Source organism: Falco punctatus (assembly GCF_963210335.1).
Source record: "Falco punctatus genome assembly, chromosome: 5".
Lineage (NCBI taxonomy): Eukaryota > Metazoa > Chordata > Aves > Falconiformes > Falconidae > Falco > Falco punctatus.
Genome location: NC_137584.1, coordinates 11,966,715 through 11,992,508, shown reverse-complemented (window position 1 = coordinate 11,992,508; position 25,794 = coordinate 11,966,715). Strand labels below are relative to the sequence as shown.

The window sequence follows — 25,794 nt, the reverse complement described above, 5'->3', positions numbered from 1 at the left end:
GACAACACTAGTGAACTTCTAGCTAAAATCCAAATGAAAGGCTTGGTGTCATTGCTTGAGTTTTGGGGAGTTTCTTTGGAACAGGCAAAACTAGGAAATAATCCTAAATTAGGTCACATACTATTGTGTAAGGTTGAAAATCCTTTCTGTTGTTACGAATTGTGACATATATTACTGCTTTTCTTTCAGATTTAAAAAAAAATCAGCTGGTATGTTTTTCTGAATTAGACTACTAAAAAAAAAGTGAAATATTTTTAATAGGTTGTCTTCTATGACCTTATTCAGGCTGCCAACAGAGTAGTAAAAGGCACTAAATCAACCAAAAGTCAATATCATTGAATGTAAAAATGCAAGAATCATTTTCTGTGAATGATTGCAAATCAACATGACAGTTTATTTATTTTGCTTTTATCAATGTTCAAGACACTTTAATGGAAATGGGAATCATCTAGTGACTAAAATATAGCGTAGCTTCAGAAATAACTTAATTTTTGTGAGTTAATTTCCTTTCTTTTTTAAATTAGGATTGAATAAGGATGAAATCAGAAATGACATTTGCATTGTTGTATTGCATCCAGTGCAACTTATACAGAAAATCAATATTTTAATACTCAGATTCATTATCTGTTGGTCACTATAAAATATGTATGTTATAATAATGCATGTTTCCAATCATATAGACAAACCAAGATTAAAAGCCAGCATTTCCTAACAGCATTGAATCATCTAGTGTACTGAATTTATTTCTTACTCTAAGTACAGAGAGTATTTCAGTATCTTTGGCATATTATAATACATTATAATTACAATCATAATTATAATTATAATACAATACCTGTTTGTGAATCTTTGCCATTTAATGGCAGCTACTGTAATTAATTCCCTTTGTCACCTAGTCACCACTAACAAGAAAGTTAGTCTTAGCAGAACTACAATGAACATGTAAAGGATGAATAACCTTACACATTAGAGATGCCAGAACTTTTGTTCCTTGTGTTGTATCTATGTACATATACTCCTTTTCCTCATAAAATCTTTTGTGTTGAGTCTGTCTGTAAAACGAGATACATGTGAATCTTGTGCATTTCTAATATTATTTTCTCTGGACCAAGTGTCAAGTGGAAATATTCTTTCTTATAATGCATACATGTCCAGCAGATATATTACACTCCTTGCAAGCCAAGGAGGGAAATGTTCTCAGTCTTTGGGTCTGTTCAGCAGGAGTCAAATTTATCTTATTTATTCAAAGCTAAGAAGGCTTGAAGAGAAGAGATTTCATCATCAGCTTTTTTTCATAGCCTGTAGAATGAACAATAGGGATTATTTAGATTGGAAAGACTGTGAAGAAATGGTCTTAATCATAGAGTCATACAATCATAGAATGGGTTGGGTTGGAAGGGATCTTAAAGATCATCTAGTTCCACCCCTCCTGCCGTGGGCAGGGACACCTCTACTAGACTACTTGGCTCAAAGCCCCATCCAGCCTGGCCTTGAGCACTCCCAGGGATGGGGCATCCACAGCTTCTCTGGGCAACCTGTGCCAGTGCCTCACCACCCTCACAGTGAAGAACTTCTTCCTAATATCTAATCTAAATCTACCCTCTTTCAGCTTAAAGCCATTGCCCCCTGTCCTATCACTACATACCCTTGTAAAAAGTCCCTCTCCAGCTTCCTTATAAGCCCCCTTTGGGTACCGGAAGGCTGCTATAAGGTCTCCCTGGAGCCTTCTTTTCTCCAGAATGAACAACTCCAACTCTCTCAGCCTGCCTTGACAGGACAGGTGCTCCAGACCTCTGATCATCTTTGTGACTGTCCTCTGGACTCATTCCAGTAGGTCCATGTTCTTCTTATGTTGGGGACCCCAGAAGAGAACACAGCACTCCAGATGGGGTCTCATGAGAGCAGAGTAGAGGGGAAGAATCACCTCCCTCGACCTGTTGGCTATGCATCTTTTGATGCAGCCCAGGATATGGTTGGCTTTCTGGGCTGCAAGCGCACGTTGCCGGGCCATGTTGAGCTTCTTGTCCCCCAAGTCCTTCTCCTCTGGGCAGCTCTCAATCCATTCACTGCCCAGCCTGTATTTGTGCTTGGGATTGCTCTGACCAAAGTGCAGGACCTTGCACTTGGCCTTGTTGGACTTCATGAGGTTTTCACAGGCTCACCTCTCAAGCTTCTCAAGGTCCCTCTGGATGGCGTCCCTTCCCTCCAGTGTGTCAACTGCACCACACAGATTGGTGTTGTCAGATAACTTGCTGAGGATGCATTCAGTCCCAGCACCTCTCCCAGTACTGACCACTGAGGGACACCACTCGTCACTGGTCTCCACTTGGACATCAAGCGGTTGATCACAACTCTTTGAGTGCAACCATCCCACCAAATCCTTACCCACCGAGTGGTCCATCCATCAAATCCACATATCTCCAGTATAGAGACGAGGATGTCGTGCAGGACAGTGTCAAAAGCTTTGCACAACTTCAGGTAGATGACATCAGTTGCTCTTCCCTCATCTGCCAACGCTTTAACCCCATTGTAGAAGGCCACCAGATTTGGAAGGCGTGATTTTCCCTTAGTGAAGCTGTGTTGGTTATCACCAATCACCTTATTTTTCATGTGCCTTAGCTCAGTTTCCAGAAGGATCTGCTCCATAATCTTGCTGGGCACAGAAGTGAGACTGACTGGCAGGTAGTTTCCCAGGTCTTTTTTCCCATTTTCAAAGGGGGGGTTACCTATCCCCTTTCCCAGTCAGTGGGAACTTCACTGCACTGCCACGACTTCTCAAATATGATGCCTAGTGGCTAGAAACTTCACCCCTCAGTTCCCTCGGGACCCGCAGATGCATCTCATCAAGTCCCATGGACTTGTGCACCTTCAGGTTCCTTAGATGGTCTCGAACCTGATCTTCTCCTACAGTGGGCAGTTCTTCATTCTCCCAGTCCCTGCCTTTGCCTTCTGCAACTTGGGTGGTGTGGCTGGAGCACTCCCTGGTGAAGACTGAGGCAAAAAAGTTGTTGAGTGCCTCAGCCTTCTGCATGTCCCGGGTAACCAGGTCTCCTGTTTCCTTCTGGAGAGGACCTGCATTTTCCCTAGTCTTCCTTTTAGCAGCAACATATCTATAGAAGCTTTTCTTGTTGCCTTTGACATCCCTGGCTAGATTTAGTTCTATCAAAGCTAATTTCTTGACCTGATCCCTGGCCGCTCAGACAATTTCTCTGTATTCCTCCCAGGCTACCTGTCCTTGCTTCCACCCTCTGTAGGCCTCCTTTTTGTGTTTGAGTTTGTCCAGGAGCTCCTTGTTCACCCATGCAGGCCTCCAGGCCTGACCTCCTCTTTGTTGGGAGGCATCACTCCAGAGCTTGGAGGAGGGGATCCTCAAATATTAACCAGCTTTCTTGGTTCACCCTTTCCTCCATGGCTTTATCCCTTGGTAGTCTACCAAACAGATCCCTGAAGAGGCCAAAGTCTGCTCCCCTGAAGTTCAGGGTAGTGAGTTTGTGGTGCACCCTCCCCGCTGCCCTAAGGATCTTGACCTCCACCATTTCAAGGTCACCGCAGCCAAAGCTGCCCTTGAGCTTAACATTCCCCTCCAGCCCCTCCTTGTTGGTGAGAACAAAGTCCAGCATAGCACCTCTCCTCGTTGGCTCCTCTGCCAACGGGGAGGAGGAAGTTATCGTTAATGCATTCCAGGAACTTTCTGGACTGCCTATGCCCTGCTGTGTTGTCCCTCCAAAGAATATTGGAGTGGTTGAGGTCCCCCATGAGGACCAGGGCTTGTGAACGTGAGGCTGCTCCTATCCATCTATAGAGGGCCTTACCCACCTCTGTTGGACTTAACAGTCTTCTGTTAAGCAAGGCGTTTTCTAACTTTTATAAAATGAAAAGTTCTAAGCAGCCCGGCAGATATGGGCTTTGAGGCCCGTATATATCTGGCATATCTGGCAGCTGGTCATTTCATCATCATTCTTGCCTTAAATTCCTCTGAATGTTCCTTTTTGATTTTCTATATATATGTGTATGTAGGTATTTATATATGTATATCTCTGTGGCCTTTAGAGTTGCAGGAACATAGCATAGCACAAACCCAAGCAATGGTTGGGATGAGTGGTCACTGGTAGCAGGTGTTCTTTTAAGGACTCTCCTGCTTCACTACGAAAGGGGCCATTGTTCATAAGCCTTGTACTGTCACATACTGTGATAAATGTGTCATTTGAAGCAATCGTATGGGATAACATCTTCACAAAATCTTTGCAGCTGATTATGTACATTTGTTGAAAAACTACCTACATAATGATAAATTGTGTATTGTATTGCAGGGCATCCTTGGCTCAGGATTTGCATTAAAAGTGCAGGAACAGCATCGTCAGAAACACTTTGAGAAAAGAAGGAATCCAGCTGCCAGTCTAATTCAGGTAAATACGAAATCAGTGGAAAGATAATAGTAGGTGATTTAAAGCACATATTGGAACAATTTTTATTATTTCAATTTGGAAACTTTTGTGGACATAATGCTTAACAGATTGGTTAGTTTCGCAAAGTAAGTTTGTTCAGTGATTGCCATGTGTTGCTGTAATTGTGTATATAGCATTTCTAAGCCTAGGTTTTGAGTTCTTCTATCCATGTTGAAGATACCAAGTCAAGGATGTCAACCGCATGCCTGCAGTTTAGTGAATTACTTGGAAAAATAGCATTGATCCCTAGACAACCCAGCTGACAGCACAGCACTCTTGCCTATATTAAGCTGCTTTTCATGTCCTACAGGGTTTAGAGTGCTCCAATGAGTGATACATTTTGTGAAAATGAAAAGTGTCCTGACCAGAGAATTGCTTTCACTATTAGTTAATTCAAAAGCTGGAAATGCAGGCACTAGCAATTCTAAAATGTCTGAAATTGTCTGAAGTGGTTTCAGCTCCAATATTGACGTGATGGTGCAGATCAACGATTCAAAAAGATTTTTTTTTCAAGAAAAAGTGGCATGACATTTGTTAAACAATTGTTTTGCATGGTTTTTTTCTTTGACTTACAGTCCTAGTTAGAAATGAGAACAACCTCTAAAGAATGATTTTGCACCAAGCTTTACTCGATGCACTTGAAAAAATGGAGGGGGAAGATAATCTCATAGTGTCCTAGTTTATTTTGGGAGGATCTCAAGTGTTTTATGTGTATCACTTGTGCTGTTATTTTTAATTGTGAAATAATAAATCCTAATAAAGAACCTGATGATGAATATTCTGGAGTGCTATGATAACTTCAGGATAAACACCAGGATGTCTTTGAAGCATTCTTAAAGTTAATAAATGTTTTCCATTATTACTGTTCAATGACTACTAAATACTAAATAGTTGAGATTTAATATTTATTAGAATAAATAATAAATATAAATCCACTCTTTTGTATCTATTGTACTGTAAAATTACATCTGGGATATTTTCTAACACATATATTTTATTCTAATTCTTGCAAGTTTGGTTGCCAGAGGAAACACATAATAGATTTAAGTTTTGGATGTAGCTGTTCTTGTTATTGTATGGCAGTTAAACCAAAATATTAGCAAGACAGCATGCTAAATAGATTAAGAGTAGCTAGATGACCGACTTCAGAAAGTGACTCTCCGTGGGCAAAATCATTGTGAAAGGAAGACATTTTTGGTGGGATCCATTGATGAAGGCTGTTCAGCATTTGCGTGTTCATTTTCATGTTAAGCATTTTCACTGATCTATAAATGAATATAAAATTGCTGATGGAGATACTTGCCAGTGGCACAAGGCCTGGAAGAATAGGAAAGATGATGGCAGGCACATGGGAATGAACTCAAGGATGATCTGGGTGACCTTACGGTGTGGAATGATTCCTACCAAATGTCTGAATACACCAAGTACAAAACTTGGTCTAGAAACAATGAATTCAGACTATTACAAAAGGCCTCTGTCCCAGTTTTAGTGACTCTGGAAAGGACCTGATGAAGGAGGAGAAAGATTGGGAAAGAAGGGTCAGGAGCTTCATACAAGTTCCCAGTATGCTGCTCCAGCTGGTTTATTACAGTCCTTAGATTCAGAACCAGAAAGGTAACGAGAAGGAGACGGCTGGTATTACTGCGGTATGGTGATGCTGCTACTAACATGCTACATATCAACTCAGCATCTACAGTTTGTAAATGAGATGGAAAAATTGGAAAAAGCAAAGAAAACATTGGGAAGAAATGAGGCCAGGACTGGAGAAAATTTCATGTTTGTAAATGCAGGATGTGTCTGAACTGCATATCCTTGTCTACTGCAACAGTGCCTAGGCTGTTTTAAATTGTCTGTTGTGGATATCAACAAGAACTACCATGGAAATCAGTGTGCTCTAGCTTACCAGAGTAATGTCCATTTTCTAATCATTAACTCTGTAGAACTGGTCTGTGCTTACTCCTCTGTTGCCATAGATATAATGTCTTCTAGAGTCTGTACCTGACTTAAAGATAGCTAAGGTATCACTATAGAAAACTGAACTATTTCATATGGACATGCTCTTCTCGATTTATTTAGCTTATAAGAAGTATTCATTGTGAATATTATTCGAACATAGAAGTCCAGGGGGGAAGTACTGGAACGCAGAAGACTATTTAACGTAGCATACAGAAACACAACAAATATCTCTGGCTATAAGCCAAAACCAAAGTGTTTCAAATTAAAAATAATGCAAAAGTTTTTGACAATGAGAGTGATAAACCAGTGGAACAATTTGCAAAGCAAGTGACAGGTTCTCCCTCTGTAGATGAAGACTAGATGTATTTCTGGGAGATATGCAGTAAGAAAGCACAGGGCATTAGACCCTGTACAAGAATACCTGGATGGCGTTTAGTGGTTGACAATATGCAGGCAGTGCAGATACTCAGCTAGTACAAATTAATACAGGTATGAGCTGTTCCAGTTTGTAGAACAAAAGATGTGTCTTACTGTCTACATGCAGTTAATCCAAACACTGCCAATGCTATGCTTTGGTCACTCACCTTTGAAATTATTTATTTTGTGTTTTTAAACATTTAGCTGTGTTTCAAACCGCAGAGAATACTTGTCTTCTAAATTCTTTTTGTCTGGTTTTCATTATAATTTTCAAAATGTATTATGATACTTTCTTTTACTCAGACTGCAAGCTCGTATGGGTGTCCCCTACGGACTTGTCACAAATAAGTCACTGTAATGCTTTTTTGAGCACCTTCATGTGCTGAATATCGTCTGGTGCTTCCACAAAGCCAGGAACTCTTACTTTACTGTGTAAAGTGTACTCTGACTCACAAAAGTTTTGGTAGGGTTTTACCAGTATCTTCTTAATCAACCTAACAGAGCACACCCCAATTTCAGCAACGTTCCCTCTCTCCATAATCAGTGTGGTGGCATTGTCACTTCATGTTCTTGGTTCCTTTGTGCTTTTCTATTGTTTCCCCATACCAGGCTTCTTGGCGGTTTTATTCTACTGACGCCAGCCGAACAAACCTGACAGCCACCTGGCGATATTATGAAAGTATTCTTCCTCCCCTCAGGCATGTATCAGTGCTATGAATGATAAAAGAAAGCCGTGACTTGTATTGGTTACTAATCTGCTTTTCAATTTTTTGTTTCATCCCCTGCTCCCTCTTGCCTTGTTTTTTTCTTTTTTACCATATATCCTGCACGTAGTGTGTATGGCGTAGTTATGCGGCTGATGAGAAATCGGTTTCCATTGCTACCTGGAAGCCTCATTTGAAGGCCTTGCATACCTGCAGCCCTACAAAGTAGGTACAAATATGGCAGCTGGTGCTGTTCTCGATGTCTGTTCAAGCTTATAGAGAATAATTATTTGTCTGATTCGTCTTGTTTTGTCTTCTTAAGTCCTCTCGTTAAAGATTTCAACTAACAAATCAGGTCGTTGTTATCTAGGAGCCTAGGACAGGGGGAGAAATGCAAATCGTTGCTCTTTATCTAAGAAATATCACTGAGCACAGGCACTAGAAACATTTTCCCCAAAACTCATATAGCAAGGTTAATGTTTCGCCCCGTTCCAAATTACCTCTAAGGAAGAAAATACTAGGTGTGATGGAGAGCTTGTTCCTTGATTTAATGCTGTTTTTCAGCCTGTGCCTCTGTATAAGGCTATAGCTACAGATACACCTTTCCAGGTGGAGAGAGCCTTGTGGTGTTCTGCAGGTGAATGCGCTGGGGAATTTGCTCCTTTTTGTCATCATTTCTGATATATTCAGTATTTCCTTAGGGCAAATTATATCCTCAGTTATACATGCAGCCAGTGGAAGATGACTAAAAAGACCTGATGTCACAGTTTGGCAGACAGGAGATATTTGATGTCCTAGTTTGGGTGAGAATTCACAGAGCACTGGCAGCCCAAGACTTTTCTATAATTCAGTAAAAGATTTACCAGAAGGCAGTAAGGTGACTGATTCAATATGGGGCACAAATCAGGAAGTAAAAGATACTTGATAAAGATCGAAACCGAGAGCACTAAGAGCCTTATGGGAAAGCTCTGATAAGCATCCTAACTGTTGTTATTGCAGACAGTGCAAGAGAATTAGTGGTTTCTCTCAAAGCTGGGTGATGAACATCCACATGACAGCAAAAAGGTAATCGTGTGCCAAAAAGCTCAGCCAAAAAGAGGTTTGGCTGGGTACCCAAAGCTGATCTTTGAATTTCAAAGAGGTGACAAGAACAGAACCATAAGTAATCCATTACCGTAACTGTAATCCCAAAATGTTTCAAACTAAAAGGAGCTTTTAGATGAAAAGTTACATGAAATACTGATTTTTGACATATACAAACAGGTTGAAGGCAACATTGGTATAAATGGATGGATATAAAATTAAATAAATAATGAAGCTGTATTCCACCTAAAATATTCTAAAATATGACTGTGCCTCAAAAGAGCATCTTCTTGTTATTTTAAATAAGTGTGTTGCTGTGCTATCCTAAAACTAAACCTTTTTATTTACCAGAGATAACTTTATCTAATAAGAGCCTACAGCTTTATGTTATATATGTGTCAGCAATGCATTTTGCCTAAGTGCTTTGCCAACTCAGTCTGCAGTGGTATGTACTAAGCATGTTATGCATGTGTTAAAACAACCAAAAGTTCCTTTTTCAGAAGCATTGTAGTTATGAGTCTTGCTTGAATGTTTTTGTGGTTGCAATGTATCGTGTGTGTTGTACACTAATTAACATTAACATATCCATTTATGTTTATCATATGTCTAACTTCATCTGTAACTAAGTAATGTAATTACTATCTGCATAACAAGTATGTTTTTCCCTCCCACTCCCTGACCTGAAGAAAAGAACAAGGAGAACCTTCTAGCAGGTTTGTAGTTTCTTTTATTTCTTTTATCTGTGAGATCACTGCTTCTTAATGGCTTTTTGGTATCTCAGGTTCTGTACAGTAGGTTCCACGAATTGTAACTGTTGACGATCACAAATAGCATTTTTTTTGAACTCATATCAATAGACTAATGCTGCTGAAATTTGCTTCTTTGTCCCAGTTTTTGTATGGAAAAACTAGGCAATTTTTTATGTTTCTAGCCACACGATTTAACTTTGAGGGGGAGCTCGGTTCGAACAGCGGCAGAGTGGAGCAGCCTCCCCAGACCCAGCTCCTGAGCAAGGACATGGCCCCCAGCTTCTGCCATAAAATTGGTGCTCACAGCTTCCAGGAATCCCAGTTAAGTTGAGGCACATAGTTGAACTTGGCTTTGCGAGCAAGCCCGTCAGCCCTCTGTCACAGAGGGAGGACCCCCCGACAGGGCTGGTTGGATTTCACCTCAGCAGGGGTCTGTGCTGCTCTGCAGAAGCATCCTCAAGCTTTCCTCAGTGCCATGTCTCCGTGTTTCCTAACCTGTTCCGGCCATCCCCTCCCAAGGAGTGTTTTGGGATGCAGCAGGTGGGGGGGGAGCACCGCTTCAGTGGCTCACCCCCTCCCGGCTGCACGGATGGCACTCTCTAATGGCCCTGTTGGGGCAGAGGAGGCAGCTTGGCATCTCTCTATAAATAAGGAAAGAAATAAATAAATTCCTCTGGCTGGGAGGGCAGGTGGGGTTTGCACCCAGCCTGGATGCCGGCTGAGGGCCAGCTGCCTGCAGCACACAGAGGCAGGGCTGTCCTGGCTGGGTATATCAAGCCCTGGAGATGCCCGTCCTGAGGCACTAGGAGGAAATGCTGCTCTTTGCTGTGCTGAGAGCCTGAATCCTTAGGGAGAGGAAAGGACCTGGTGGCTACAAGAGAAATTACCCGGCCTCTAAACTCTTTAGGGCTGGGACTCGGCGGGCATTTGGCAGCCAGCACTGCAGTATCAGCACGATCAGGGAATAGTGGCGTTTACTTCTGAGCAGAAAATGATGAAAAGCCAAGAAAAAAAGTGTCAGTGTGACACATCAACCCCCAAAATACATCCGCCCCTGAGTTGTACTGTGGTTCACAAACTCTTCTGGGTTATTCAGTCCGGGGTGGAAAGTTTTCACATCCACTACCCGTGTCCCGTTCCATTCTCCAGGTTGCTCCTCTGGCACCTGACTCCATCCTTTTCCTGATGTGCACTTAACTGCGTCACAGTAACTTGAGGGGACTGGATTTGCTCTGAGATATCCATCATGAGCACTGCACTTGCTTTGTCAGATCTGTGACTTTTCATACACATTGTCTCCATAGGCTTGCTTTCATTAAATTGATTTCATCAAATTATTACAGCTTGATCCAAATTTTTTGCACATGCCAGCCATATTTCCTACTCTTTCAACAGCAACATTTAAATTTTACTTTGGCTTTTTTAAAAGTGAGACTGAAGTTGGCAGTAAATGAGTACGTACCTCCAAAACGTTATTCCCAACTGTACTTGCGAGCACTTGGAGAGACAAATTTGCTTACAAAAAGAAACTAGATGCAAAAAAACCCCCAGCTGTCAGAACTATATTACATGCTCCATGTTAATGATAACTATTGTGGTTTTAAAAGTAATCAATGATTTAGCCAGATTTTTTCACTTTATTTTGACTTAATGGAAGATGTTTGTCCCTGCAGAAACTCTTAACTAATATGTGCACTGCTGCAAATTAGTGTACGTATAAGATTGTACTAGTTAACTCCTGAGATCCTGGTCTACAGTAAAAACTTTGAAGACCACTCAGTGCCTTTTAAAAAAGGTGTGTTCTGTCAGTGGCTGTTTATCCTTCTTATGCTGATATATTGCATATGTTTGTATCATTTAAAATACATGTGGTGTATGTGGTCTTTTGTGGTAAAAACGTAAGTGCAAAATGCTGCAATGTACTTCAAGATAACTGTCCTCGACCATTTAATTTCTTTCTTTCTGCAATGCCGAGTGACTTGCATGGGATGCTATGTGAACTAAGTAAGCTGCTTCTTGTTTCACTCTTTAAATGAAGTTGTGTTTGCACAAGTTGTGCATTGGATTGCTTTCTGAATATGCTCTTTGTTCTGTACTCCGTTCTAATAACAGTGGAGAAAAACTTTTATTACTTTAGGTAACAAAAATTATATATTTTTTTTTCCTACCAAAATTACTTTTATATTTACAGAAACGAATTCTTGCATTTTGTCATGTATAGACCTACAGTCTTTCACTAGGTAACTAAATGTTGCTGTGCATGAGTTGAGAGAGCTGTGATTATGAGGCTGTAGCTTCATACTGATTTTAAGAAAAATATGTATGTTGTATCTCTCAAAATATTACACAGAAGTGTTCTACTTAATCATTTATCAAAAGTAATGGTAGACAACCTCTCTGGTGTATCCTTGCTGTAAATGAGATATTTCTATAAATCAGTTCTAGAGTTCTGCAAGTTATTTAAAAAGCCTGTATGTTAAATTCTCCGTATCTACAAATGCACACACTGAATGCAAACAATATTTATTTCTGTTCAGTTGTGCAACGTGGCTGAAATTCTTCCTGTGCAGGAAACTAGATCAACTGATGAATCTTACAACATCCTGAGAGCATAAGCAGTCTCAAGCTGTGTGTACGACATGCATTGGGTGTCTGCAAAGGATGAACGTCACCCGTCTAGTGTTGTAACTAGTGAACTTGAATATGAATTCCCTATTCAGACAACTCCTGGTCAATAAGGAGGAATTCTGCCGGTATAGGAGCTTGGGGGAAAAACTCATCCCTGCTCTGAGGGAAACAATTCTCTGGAATGCTGTCCACCTCCTATTTCATATCTGTTTCTAGAAGTAGATTTAATGTAAACTCTTTGCATGCAGCATCTGAAAAAGGAATTGCCCGTGATGCAGAATCTAACTTGAGGTGGAAAGCCTAAACCCTTACCTAGCAGTGGAATGCTTAGTAACATGGTCCTCTATCTCCCCTCAGTCCTAGTAAGCTTTGTAGTAATAAACAGAAGCTCTTCAGGATGTACACCCCTCGGAAACATAGGTATTCAGCATCCTGCCTATTCACATGATGTTTGAGAATGCCAGCTAACATCAGGTGCATGATTCATTTACTTCCCCTCCTTAGTGCTTTACAGTTCCTTACTACTCCAAAGGAGGTTTCTTGATTTATTTATTTTTAAGTGCTTGTAATTCCTTTGTTGCTTGTTGCCTGCAATGACATTAATACAATGGCAATAATACCAGTTCTCTGAAACTCATCAGGTCGGACAATTGCAGTGTGCAACATGCTGCTGTTTGCCAAAGCCTGGTTCCCCTTCTCTGCCTGAGAGCTGAACTTTTAAAATGCATTACCCTGCGGAGATCTTAAAACGGGGTTGAATATTTGGGTAAAGACAATTCCCCAAGTCCAAGAGGATTTTTATAACCATGGCTGTTGAGTTCTCCACCTAATAATTAGTGGGGAATATTAAGCTATAACACACTAGGCAATACCAACAGTCAAAACGTGCAATTGTTGTTGAGAAGAATCCCCTTGGACACAGCCTGTGGAAGCTGTGCCTGCATCCTGTACTGGAAGGTAGAGGAATGCATATGAAATCAACCATCTGCTTCAGCTGAATTCTGTGGAAACTGTGTCTCTTACCAAAAATGGTAATTCCTAGGTGGACGGAATTTATGGGAAGAAACCCTTGCTTTATACTCAGGCTTATTACAATTTTTTTTCTTACTTTTCAAAACTAATGTAAAAGACAATAGAAGTACAAACTGATGACAGAAAATGAAGATAAAAAATAGTTTCTTTTCATCTAGAAATTGTTTTGGAAAAGGAAAAAATACACAAAACCCCTGAACTTAATTTATTTTTTTCTGTTTGATGGTTGAACTTTAAGACATTCTATCCCTGAAATTCTTGTTATTACGCATTGAAGGTATGAGATGTAACACTACATTTCTTGGGTTCATGGTCCTAGCATGAGACTGGTGGAGAAGCCTTGAACGTTTGAACTTCAGGTCTCTCCATACTATCCATTGTATTCACATTTGTTCAGCTTAGCCTAAGTTCAGTGAAGTTGTCTGTAGGCTTGGTAAGAATCAACGTCTATTTATTGGAACTGCTGAAAACTGGCATGCATCTTTGCTTGCTGTTGTTTGCCATGGGTAATAATTTTTGGCAGTTTTAGCTTCTTTCTTGACTTGAGATCCAAAGCATTTTCCCTCACCCTCAGGCCCTCCAGTTACTTCTGATTCACTTCAGTTTCTTCCTCTTTCTGCTTCCACCAGCTGGCTCAGTATGAAAAGCTGAAAAACAAATGTTAAGTTGCGACTAGCAGCAAGCAGTAGTGCTGCAGGTCTGAGGCTGAAGCAGAGCAGAAGATAAACCTGACCAGAAATGCAGGAAGGTAGGCAGGGAAATAGGGGAGTGGGATTGGGAAGCAGAGATGCTCCGTTAACAGAGAAGTATAGTAAGATGGTCCACGGAAGACAGACAGAGCTGTGAGTACGGGAGAGAAAAGCAAAGTAGGCATTTGTATTTGTAGGCATTTATCAATTAAAACAAAATCTTATCAAGTCTAGTCATGTGGTCCAGCAGAGAAGTGTGCGTTCCCCCTGCAATGAAACTACAGTGACCTCTAGTGTCCCTGAACACCTATTCCTTCGTAAATCAAAGGTGAAAAAGACAAAATTTAAAGAAGAAATAATAACTGGAAAGTCCTTTGCTGTCTAGGGAAGTGAACGGGTCATGCATGTACTGACAGGAGGAATGAATGAGTGGTAAGATCCCACAACTGCCATTCCAGAAGGCAAACAAATAGAGAAGTCACTTGCTTTTTTTCCGTAGGTGCCAGTTGTAATTGATCTCTACTAAAAGATGCTTCAAAGCTCCAGACTTGTAGATATGAATATATTCTACAACTTGCAACCTCAAGAACAGAGTAGAAATAGGTCCACAAAGATTACTGTTGCCAGGGAAGATTGTAATAGGGAGCAAGTAAGTATATAAACCAACTGGGATAAACTATCAATGACATAACGTACAAGAATTGATGGACAGACACACATCTAAAGGAATGCAGAGATGACTGGAGTCAGCTGTCGTTCTCTCAGATCCTTGTCCTTTAGGTCTGATTCAGGAACTTGTGTAATTTCACTTTCCTGATTCTTTATCATGGCTTTTGCCTTTTGGACCAACATTCAACTTAAAGTTTGGGAGTACTTACAGGAATATGTGCATTTCCAGTGGCCATTAACAGGTTTAATTTCCCCATTAATTCAAGGAATTTCCTTTGGATATCATGTAAAAAGAGAAAAGAGGAGAGAGAAAAATATAATAGCCTAGGTCCTGCAAGAGGTGAAGGATTGTTGGCGTGGCATTGGACAGTGCTACTCCAGCAAGCACTAAATCAGAATAAAGGGCCCTAAAGGCTTCAGCGGCTACTGATTCAAGTGCAGAATGCCCAAAGGTGCTTGAAAGGGCATAAGATTATCTCCACCTCGTATCTCTAACACCATCTCTGCCACTATTGCAACAGAGAATCAAGAGCCAGGAACTATACAGCCTATTAGAAAAAGGATATTTTCCCTGTAGGAAAAAACCTGGTCAGGATGCCCCTGAAATGCTGATTCAGTTACTCCCTCATGAACTGTTATTTGTCATATATTCACACCACAGAGGAGCCCTATGGCAGCACGCTGCCAAGGACAGCAGCTTTCTTCTCCTGAGCATTAATTCTCCACTACTGAAAGTCATATAATTTATATCTGCGCTGAGTAGGACCCAGTGACTTCAGGAACAGTTCCCACCAGTCTCAGAATAGGGACAGGGATCCAAGAAGTGAAGAACTGCTATAACCAGTGTCTTTGGAGAAACTCTCAAGATGCAAAATAGAGTTTCAAAACCATGCTTCCTTCAGGGGTTGCATTTCTTTTCATGATGCAGCATCCTCTGCATGGACCCTTGGCATGCCATTACATTGCCACTGCTACAAAGCAGATATTTATTTTTTTTTTTAAGTATGAGGTCTGCATTTTAAATTAATATTTTCATTCTCAGTGTTGCACTTTTGAAAACTGTCTCTAGTTCAGATGAAGTGTCTACTGTTCCTTTCACCATTGCCTCATTGCTTTGTTTTGGAGAACTAAAGATATTCAGGTTAAGTAGCCATTGTGTACCATTCAGCTTTTATAAATTAAATAACCATGTGTACAAATAATTTAAAGGCAGTGATTGCTTTTATTAGTACAAATTAATCAACAGAACACATGTGCTTCTTCATTTTTTATTTTCATTTTTACTTTGGAGTTAATGGGATTATAAAAAATACAATCTATACTGATAGTTTTTATGGCTATTTTATCAATTTCCCTTTCATTTTAACTAGTGCCACAGGAAGAGACCTTACCAGAAACTTTTTTACTCTAAGATTTGCTAAAAAAATAAAAGTAGTTGATTTCATGCTTCAATAGCAAATACAATAAAAAGACTTTAAAAAAAGCACAGGGGATACATCCCTAGGAATAATATCTATAAGAAATCCATTTTGATTCTGTTGCTCATTCTGTATAGTATGACGTTGCAATAATGTGGTTAATAACTATTTTACAGCTTATATTTTCATTAGGTTGTACAATGCAAAAGATTCCTGAGCTGAAATGTAATTCAGTCTTTAAATGTAATTTGCATTGAAAATTAAATTTTAGAACTCACTTTTCTTTCAAATAGTAGGTTCTGTGGGTCTTTTATATTGCATATGCAACAGCACACATTACTGCAGGTCTGGGTAATGATTTGCAATGGAAATAGATAACACTTCCAGCACCATGATGTGGGTCTATTTCAACAGTTGCTTACTATGGGCAAGGAAGGAAGGGGATAACATTCAGAAATTATAGTAAAGTTATTCATTCAAGTGATTCAACATGCCATATAGATATACATTTATCTAATAATCTTTCTATTGATGTGCATATTTTTTTAGCATTCTTGAAAATTATCTCATTATAAGCTTCCCAGCATGTGCTTTGCCTGCTACAAACTGCATCCTTTCTGCTCTCTGTGATGTTTGTATTCAGAATGTTATGCTATGCTATGCATGGACGAAAATATCTGATTATCTCAACATTTCACAGCCACAGAAGTTTATAACTGCTTTCCATTTCATATAATTACACATTAACACTGTATTTTCAGAGGGCAGTAGGTTAAACATCTAAGAACCACATAGTCCATATTGGTTAGCACTAGTTAATTAGCTGCAGAATACATTTCTGTTGAAAACATCTTATGGGCATGCTGAAGTTTAAAGGCAAAGACTTTGAGAGTACTGGAAAGTGTCGTAACTTCAAGTACAATTATAATTTGCAGGTAGACAGTCTTTGCTGTAGGTGTTTTAAAAGCACTCCCAAAGCCTATGCCAGGGCAGCAGGACTGCCAGACCCAGTAACATCCTACCTGGAGCAGCTACTGCATTGCTCCCGTTATCTCTAGCCTTGCAAGAACAGGACCACTGATCAAGGTGACCATTGCTTTGTAAAGGCGATTGAACTTAACCTTGTAAATAAAACAAGGTTTCAGACCTTAGTATCAGACTTCCTTTCTGTTTCCCCTTTGTGCCTTCTGCTACAGGGAGAGACAAACAAAAGCAAAAATGTTAAATAGTGGAAAAACATTGGCAGATAGTCATGGTGACCACAGGATGTTCATCAGATATGTTTGAACATCAAGAAAGGTAATTTAAGCACTGGGAAGTAGAAAATCTGCATATCTCACTTGTAGCTGACTGGAGGGGAGGGTTATAAGCACAGGAGGGGAAAAAATCAGCCTACAGTTGGCCAACTGTAAGACCACAGGGCCACCGTTGATCCTGCAGTCACAGTCATGAGGTTTGCTGGGCTCCTGGACCTGTCCTGAAGCACCAGTCCGATACCACCTGCAGGTAACCAGCTCCCAGCTTCATCTCCAGCAACCACACAGCATATCATAACATTTCTATTAATTGGTCATCACACTGTTTCATGGATGTTTTGTTAATTTTGGTTTCGTCTTGTCCAAGTAAGTGCTGTAACAAGGAATTCTGGATATGAGTGATCACTAACAATGCATATGAAATGTTGGAAGTGCCACATCTTGAAAAAGCATGAGGATACTAACAGTATTTTTGCCTGCTTAAAAAAAAAAAAAAACCAAACAAATACTACATGGCATGCAGTAATAATAGAATACATTTTGTTCTTGTTTATCTGAAGAAATGGCCAGAAATGCACTGAGCTGGACAGACTAAGATGGAAATAAACCTATTTAAAATTAAAGGAATAGGAAAAAAAAATCATAGAGCTTGATCTATAATAATCGGGTGAAATTTCTTTCTATTTATTTATTTTCATTTCCTTTACAAGGTTATTCTGTACTGTAAGACAGACTGATTGATAATGCCTCTATCAAAAAGCAATTACATGTAATCATCGTCATTCCCAAACTAAATACTTTCAATGAAAATAAAAGTGTGTAAGAAAAATATTCATACTATTGATAATTTCTAGAGATTATTTTTCATTAACGTACAATAGAAAAAAGAAACTGAGTGAAGGAACTATGAAATAAAATATATTTCTCTCCTTTGCAGTCAAAAGCTAAGTTTTAAGGAGCGGGTGCGGATGGCCAGCCCACGAGGTCAAAGCATAAAGAACAGGCAGTCTTCAGTCGGAGATCGCCGGTCACCAAGTGCCGACATTGCCACCGAGGGCAGCCCAACCAAAGTCCAGAAGAGCTGGAGCTTCAACGACCGAACCCGCTTCAGGCCCTCGCTGCGGCTGAAGAGCTCACAGCCCAAACCTGTGGTCGATGGTAGGAGTTTTTCGTGCATGCTGCTCCCAGACTGCTTATGCTCTTGCACACCTGCACTGTGAATGCAACCAGTTTTTGGAAAGCAGAAAAAATTGTTGTCTGGGGGCAGAGACACAAGAAAGCTATAGCCCACTTCAAAGAGCGTGCCAAAATGATTTTTTTTTTAATAAGAAATCTTGTGTCTCTGGAGCAACTGGTGGAAAAGAGGGTCACTACAGAAAATTGCAGGGGGACTAAACGCATCCCACGGATTTGGCTGCAGCAGTGCTGCCGTCATGGCCCCTCTCCCACCAAAGCTGCTGCCTAAACCTGCTGCCTCGTGCTGGTGGGCCATGCACCATGGCCAAGGCTGCACGGGCTGCACCCTTGCTAGCCGAGTTGACAGCAGACAGAGGAGCTTGCTGAGGAGCTGGGAAGTGCCCTCTTACCCCCAGTGGCGATACAGTCACCTGCCACCAAGAGATATACTGCCAGGTGCTTTAAGTTTTACAGGGTTTTATCGGGTTCAGTAAGGCAGGTGGCTTTAGCAAACAAAACTAGCGTTACTGCTTTTATGTATCGCTTTCTAAAGGGTGTTTTAGATGCAGGAAGGACTCCTAACATGTGAAGAAGTGGACCTTTGGGAAAATGGCTTGCTGATCCCGCAGCAGGCAACAACATAGCCTTTCCCGCAGACTGCCTCCTGTGCTGTCCCTTCTCTGCTCTCCATTCACCAGCTAGGGTCCTCCCCGGCATTAAACTAGCCAGTGTTCAGGCAAAGGTCTTCATCTGCAAAAAAAGCTTGCCCAAACAGAGACAGTGACTCCTCTACACGGGGAGCACCGACGCGGGGCAGAGCAGCCCCCGAAGAGGCAGGAGCCGAGAGCACCAGTTGAGCCCGAGCTCTGTAAGGGCCGGGTCCGGCACTGAAAACTGCACTTGCACAGCTCTGGGGGTACCGCTGCCCCGGTGCATTTGGATTTGGGTTTCTCCATTCATATTTTTGCCAACTTAAGAACATTTTGTTCTTTCTTGTGGGACCCCCAGCTAGAAAATAAGGGAAACAAACCAATCGGCTACAACGGGAGACAGTGACCCTGACTGTATGGGAAAGGTACAACATAAATCAAGTAAACAGATATAATTTTAAACTCTTTCTATGATGGCAATCGTGCATGTTCCATGCAACAATTGTGGTAAAACTACTTAGACAGAGGTGTGATTTTGGTGTCTGCTTCCTTTTTAAGAGTACATATTATTACAGACATGTAGGTTGCAAAATACCCATTGAACTGAAATGCCCCATCCCTCAGCTGAGGACATCCTACACAACACATCTCTTCAGGAAAAGCCTGGGTAAATAAAGGTTTCCTGAAGGGCAAACAAGACAAGCCAACAGTGTTTGCTAAGGTCATCGTTCCAGGCTAGTCCTCCCCCACAGAGACCTCTCAGTTGCACGAATCCTGAATCTGGCTGTGTTACAGTGAGCTACTGGGGCACACCAGCCACCAGGCTGCTGTCCAGGCTGCTCACCACTCCTCGCCCTGTTCTGGGGCACAGGCCCTGGCTCATGTCCCTTGGCAGCTGCGGCACAGGAGCTGTGTGATGCTGGCCTGGGTCTCACGCTGACATGGAGCTGGAACAAGGCCACTTGCTCCACAATGGGAAGTGAGAAATGCTCTAGGTACCAGTGTGAGGTTGAAGCTACCCTGTCTAAATTTAGGCTCCCTATGTAATCACTTATATAGCATGAGTATCTCCCCAAAACCAGGCCAGAAGTGATTTCATAGGTTAAACCCCCGTAACTCGTACTGTGCCTGGAAGTGACCTAAGAAGAGAGTAATTTGTTGAGCACTCTCCCGGGGTATCAGCGGCTCACTTCTCTCCAGCCCTGAAGCCTGCACCTCACTCAAGCATCCATTTAGTTTTTCATCAGCCCATTTGTCACAGACACATTTCCTCAGCATGTCCTCTGTTTTGTCCTGTGCATGTTGTCATTAATAGCAATGACCTGCATGAGAAGATCATGTTCCCTCTTTATGTCTCCCTTTCACAGAAAAGGTGGCATAAACGGCACCTTGGGTATATCTGTAGGTAAGAGATAACAACAACAGAGTTTATTGCTGTCTGTAAACTCTTAAAGATCTTCCCACTCCTCAGGGCGAGCACAGCCTGTTTCCTGGTCAGTGGTTTCCAGGTACTAGTCCACCCTTATGAACTGGGGCCAACAGATACGACCAATTTCTCATCCATGGCAGAAGGAACAGCTTCCATTGTCTCCAGCTTTTAGGCAAATGCCAAGTTTCCACTCTGGGACCTCATCCAACTACTTCTAGGACTGGTGTCATCAGAGAGTTGTCAGCTGCGCTCACTGCTGAGAGGCAGCTCCCTGCTGCCTTCCCCAGCCCATTGCAGGGAAAGTCAGGCACCACCAACCTTGATTTTTTTCTCTGTGTGTGTGTTACCAGTTTCATGGTTCGATAGGCTTTCTGAGTTCAATAGCTCAATGAAAGGGATCTGGAGGTGATGTACTTGTGTTAGAACATCTTGTGGTTTTTCACTGGATGAAAATACAGTGTTTGCAGCATTTCATTAATTCCTCTCTGTTGTCAGGTCCTCCTGTTTCCTCTTCAGATGTTCTCCGGCCAAGGGATTTATTATTTTGGTGGGCTGATCTTCAAGCCAAACCAGAAGCCACCCCTTTCAAGATGAAAGTCTGGACACAAAACAATATGTCCCTTGAACAGCCAGTCCTTCTGGTGCTTCTTACACCTCTAGCATGTTTGGGGGGAGCAGAAATGACACTTGCAATAGGCCTTTTGGACAGTGACAACTGGGTACCTAGTCCAGTGTCAAAACTTTACATCAGTGATCTAATAAAAAAATAATTAAATTCTCACTATGAACTTCCCCTTCCAAAAGAGAAGACACTCAGACATTTGCTTGATTTCTTTTTCGCTGTATGAGATCTAGGCTTGTAAATGATCAAAGAGCATTAGCACTAGCATTAGTGTTAGCACATGCAGAGGAGGAACTACCTCGCTATGAAGGTGAGGCGCACTGTACTCTGTGTAAACATAAAGCAAAGAAGCAAATATGTGAGTAGAGGGTTCAGAAAGGAAGAGGAACTGTTAGCATATGAGGATGATCTAAGACAGATAGACAGTCAACACAGTGACTTTGTAGGGCTGACTGAGTTCTAATAAAGGACACGGTTGCAATCTGGGCCAAAACCATCAGAGACTGCTGGAAAAACTAAACATTAGCAATTAGAAACTGGCCTGTAAAGGGAGGTTTCTAATCCAAACAGGAGCTTATGGAGGCAGCTAAGAGGCTAACATGATTGAAAATGTAGTAGCCTTCCTCTTAGGCTACCCAGTAACAAAAGCTTTACTAACACTTCCCCACTGGATATTAAAACCACAGGAGAGTTTCTTGGCAGCAAGGAAAACACTTAAGCTGGCCGCAGGTATCTCCCAAAAGGATATTGGCATAGCAGCCTTAGAACAGTATGACTAAAACTGTTGCACAAATGGCTTTATGGGTAGCAACAGTCCTGTGAAACTGGCTATAAACCGTTTATTGCTATTGCCAAAATGGGCCTGGCAACAACAGCAATTATTTCAGCTACATATGTGCATTCACAAATGGAATCCAAACCTGAGAGAGCTTTGATGGCTGGAGAGGTCTTTGGTGGCATGGCTGCAGATGCTCTCCGGAGCATTTAACAGCAGCGCAGGAGGGTGAAATTGAAAACAAAGACTTACATAATCTGATTTTAAATATATGCCCAGACTCTGGTGACATGTGGCTCGCAACTGCCAGAACTCTTGTTGAAGTGGAGATCCTGTGCAAATTAACGGGGGTGCCAGGACGCTGTATTTCAAATCCCAGTTATCAGTCTAAAAGGGAATTCTCAGGACCAAGCAGATCAAAGGGAAATCTCCACCAATCAAGAATCGTAAATACCGAAGCTTTACAAAGCACACAAAAGGACAGAAGAATCCTACAGGGCTGTGCAAGAGCCTCCCCTGAAGGAATGCCATGTCACATGGGTGAAGGTGCTGCCTGACCTTGGAGCCGCGCACAGCCACCCACGCGCCACAAAATGAGCCGGGAGACCTCTGGCCCCAGGGTCTTCTCATGCAGTACGGCTTGTGTCCCTGCACCAAAACCAGGGAAAACACAGCCAAACTGCCCGTGGGGAACAGCCCCCAGCGCATGAGAATACCCACTGGCAGGGACCAAACTCATGCCAGGGTCTGTGCAAGTGGTTAAATAGTACAGGTGATCTCGTGCCATTACCTAAGACACCGTGCCCGTGCCTCGTTGTATGTAGGTAGCATAGATCCAGCCACAGAGTCTCACCTCACAAAATCTCTCCCGTGAAGGCACGGTTCCTGCCCTGTTTTTTTTCTGCTTGCCTCTATTTCTGAGGAACAGAAGCTTTTCTGCTTAATGAAGTGATACGGTGTTGTGGATGCAGTTCTCAGTGAGGGACAAAAATGCGCTATTATATTTTTTTTCTACCATCCCATGCTTCTAAGCCTCTAAATGAGTTATTGTGCCTTTATTGTAACCTAGAGACATTGTGTGGCTTTTTGAATAAAACATCAGAAGCATGCAGCACTGGAGATATTACAAACTTATTTCACTTGATTAATTAGCAAGAAATCCCTAAGGATATATTTGATTTCTTGCACCGTCCCTGAACATTACACGCTCACACGACCTCTAGCCTTTCATTCCCTACAGAGTACTTGCACAAGATCCTCAGGGTAGAGTATATTATAAAAGCCATGGAAAGAATGCAATTGTGCATTTCAGCCCCCATGTCCTCAGATACTACCGTGTGATTTATGTATTGCAAAATTGACAGATTTTCCTTTCAGTAGCACAAACATCTTGACCTTGTATAAGGTTCACTTGATGTGGCAAAGGCCCTTAGTTTGGTTGCTTTTACATCTTGGTTAGCTTAAATTTGCTGATTCAAAATGAAGCTGTAAGATGTCAAAACAAAGCTGCTCAATTTGTATAAACCCCAGATGATGGGACTAAATGACATTTTATTAGCAATATATCAATTTGTGCTAGACAGGAGATTTATTTTCTTGTGATTGTTTAACTTGATGATAGAGCTCTCATTTATTACCATTGTCACTGTAATTAATTAGGAAGATCTGGCATTCTGATCTAAGCTCTGAGTCACTTCATCATTTTGTGTAAGTAAGTACAGGCCGTTGGTTTTAAGGCACTATTTTAGTTTATTCCAACCAAGGTCCTGACCATATGGGTCCATAATTTAGTCTCTCTCTTTATGATACATCTCGAGGAACTTGCTGTGCACCGTTGCTCGCTGGACTAAGTGCTTACTTGGTGGTCACAGGTGAATGATCAGCAAGCTGAGTTCCATGAGGGACGGCAGCAGACCACCACACAGATGGATGATTTGCATGGATTTCAGAAAACCTCATCTGCAGTGAAGAATAAACGAATGAGTTAAGCGGTAGTTTTGGGAGCACGCTTATAAAGCTTCCCAACCACCACGTAACCCACTGGCACCAAATCTGAAACGTTTGAGGAACGTTTTCATTTTTACAAAACGTTGCTGGGGAAATCCTTCATGGCTTTTTAAAATACAGAACGCTCCTGTGGCTATCTGAATCTAAAGCTGCCATCCTCCTCTCTCCCTTTGCCCACAGCTACCACCTCCTTCAAACAACAGGACCTAGCAATCTCCCAGGGCACAGGACGTCTGTAGACCTCATGGAATATCAGACATCATGTCAACTGACGTGTGCTACCAAGTCTTGCAGGGAGACGGTCAATTAGATGTGACATTTAGCTCGTTCATCCACAGTTCTAGATCTTATCCTATATATCTGCAATTTCTTTTACAGGTTTAACTTCTTGTGTGTGGTGTAGATAAAATAACAGATGTGTATCTAAAAATACATGAAAAACACACATTTAGAGTCACCTAGTATTTTTCTTTCTTACTGTTCTCACATGGCCATCTGAACTTGCTGGCTAATATGCTGCTATTTATAATAACATCAGCCATTTTAACGGCACAATTATTGTGCATATAATGAATTGTTTTTAGAAAGTCTCCTGGTCCTCCATATCATCACTGAAAATGAAGAGGACTCCTTTTTCATTAAATAGTGGGAGCTGTTCCATGAAATCTTGCCAGTGTAGAAATTTTTTGTGAAGTTAAATAATAACTAAAGATAATGGAGAGTTGTTAGAAGGGAATGCTAGAATTTTAGATATTTGGAACTTGCCTGCATTATATTATAAGGTTTCTGTTATAGATTTTTCTATATATTTCGTGTTATAGATTAGGTTTCTGACCTTAAAAAATTGCACTTACAAAGAAAGGAGACTAGATAATTATACCCAGAATATGTAAAAAACTTTCTATCAATCCTGTCATCCATTTTGGCCAAATTTGAGCTTTTCACATATGAAATGTTGTTGGGGATATTCTTTATGATATTCTGCTTCATATGGCACTGCAGATACCAAATTCCAGTTCTGATGTCCTCTTCCCTTCCCCATCTGGGAAGTTTTGCCTTTTTCAGGAGGAAGATGGCAGGGAAGGGAACAACACTCCTGCACTCCTCGCAGGCGCTGCCTGCCGGGTGGGGGCTCAGAAGGGAAAGGAGCTCCTGCAAGCTCATGCAGAAGTGCTCCTCCTTCCAGGAGACACCAGTTTCCTTCCTCTCATGAGAAACTGCTTTCCAGCATGGAAGTGGCAACCATTTCATAAAAACTCCCTGTAAGCCACTTTTTCAAATGTTGTCGTCCTTATTCCCCGTTTCCGAATTTTGCCACATGGATACTGCTGAGTACTCCCAGGGATTTTTGTGTCATTTGCTAGAACAAGTATTAAGCATCTAACCTGAAGAGCACGTTCATGGAAACTTACTTGTCCTGCCTTCTTCCTTCTTTCATGATGACAAGAAAGCCTTTTGTTTTTTTCAGGCATCAAAGAAATAAATACATGATTCACTCCCTTGGGCTTCCTTTTTCTGGCCTCTGCTCTGGAAAGCATGTAAACATGGGCTGCAGCCTTTCCCTCTTTGGGGGTGCTTTGGGCGTTCTTATCATTAAGTGTGTGATTAAGTTCCATCCCAATTAGTGTTGCTTTTTTCAGATGACTTTTCCTATGGAGCCTAGCAAGCAATCACAGTAAAATGATTTATGTGAACTCTTCGCTGAAAGACTCTGCTTGTTTATGTTTTAAAGCAAAGGAAAATTTGAAAGAAAGTCACTTCTAGGAGTAGTGGATTTGTATTCACGATTCAACAAACAGGAAAATGACAGCTTGTGAAGAGGCGAGAAGTTTCATGAAACAAATTTAAACAAAGGCACTAGGCTGGGGTACATTTTATTTTGATAAAGGGAAATTGCATTAATTGTATGAACCATGAAGATGTTTGTACTTAGAATAAGTTTTGAGGGGGAAAATGTAACTGAGATTTTGTGAAACACTCTGTGCATTATGACATCTGCGGAATACTATAAAATATGTACGGGGCACCTCCATTTTTTAGAGAATATAGGCTAAATCTCTAGCTCCCCACAGCAAATGCTCAGGGTGAA

At 41.4% G+C, this 25,794-nt stretch overlaps 1 protein-coding gene across 2 annotated transcripts in view; it reads left to right on the top strand.

Moving 5' to 3' along the window:
* The window catches only part of KCNQ5 (potassium voltage-gated channel subfamily Q member 5), a 301,863-nt gene that overhangs the window by 255,645 nt on the left and 20,424 nt on the right, over positions 1-25,794 (top strand). The window contains exons 7-10 of one of the 2 annotated variants that reach the window (XM_080388768.1): positions 4,311-4,406; positions 7,653-7,747; positions 9,292-9,318; positions 17,984-18,204. In XM_080388768.1, the coding sequence (XP_080244894.1) occupies positions 4,311-4,406; positions 7,653-7,747; positions 9,292-9,318; positions 17,984-18,204 (439 nt within the window). The remainder of the gene's footprint in view (positions 1-4,310; positions 4,407-7,652; positions 7,748-9,291; positions 9,319-17,983; positions 18,205-25,794) is intronic. The other variant, XM_080388769.1, reaches the window with a different exon arrangement.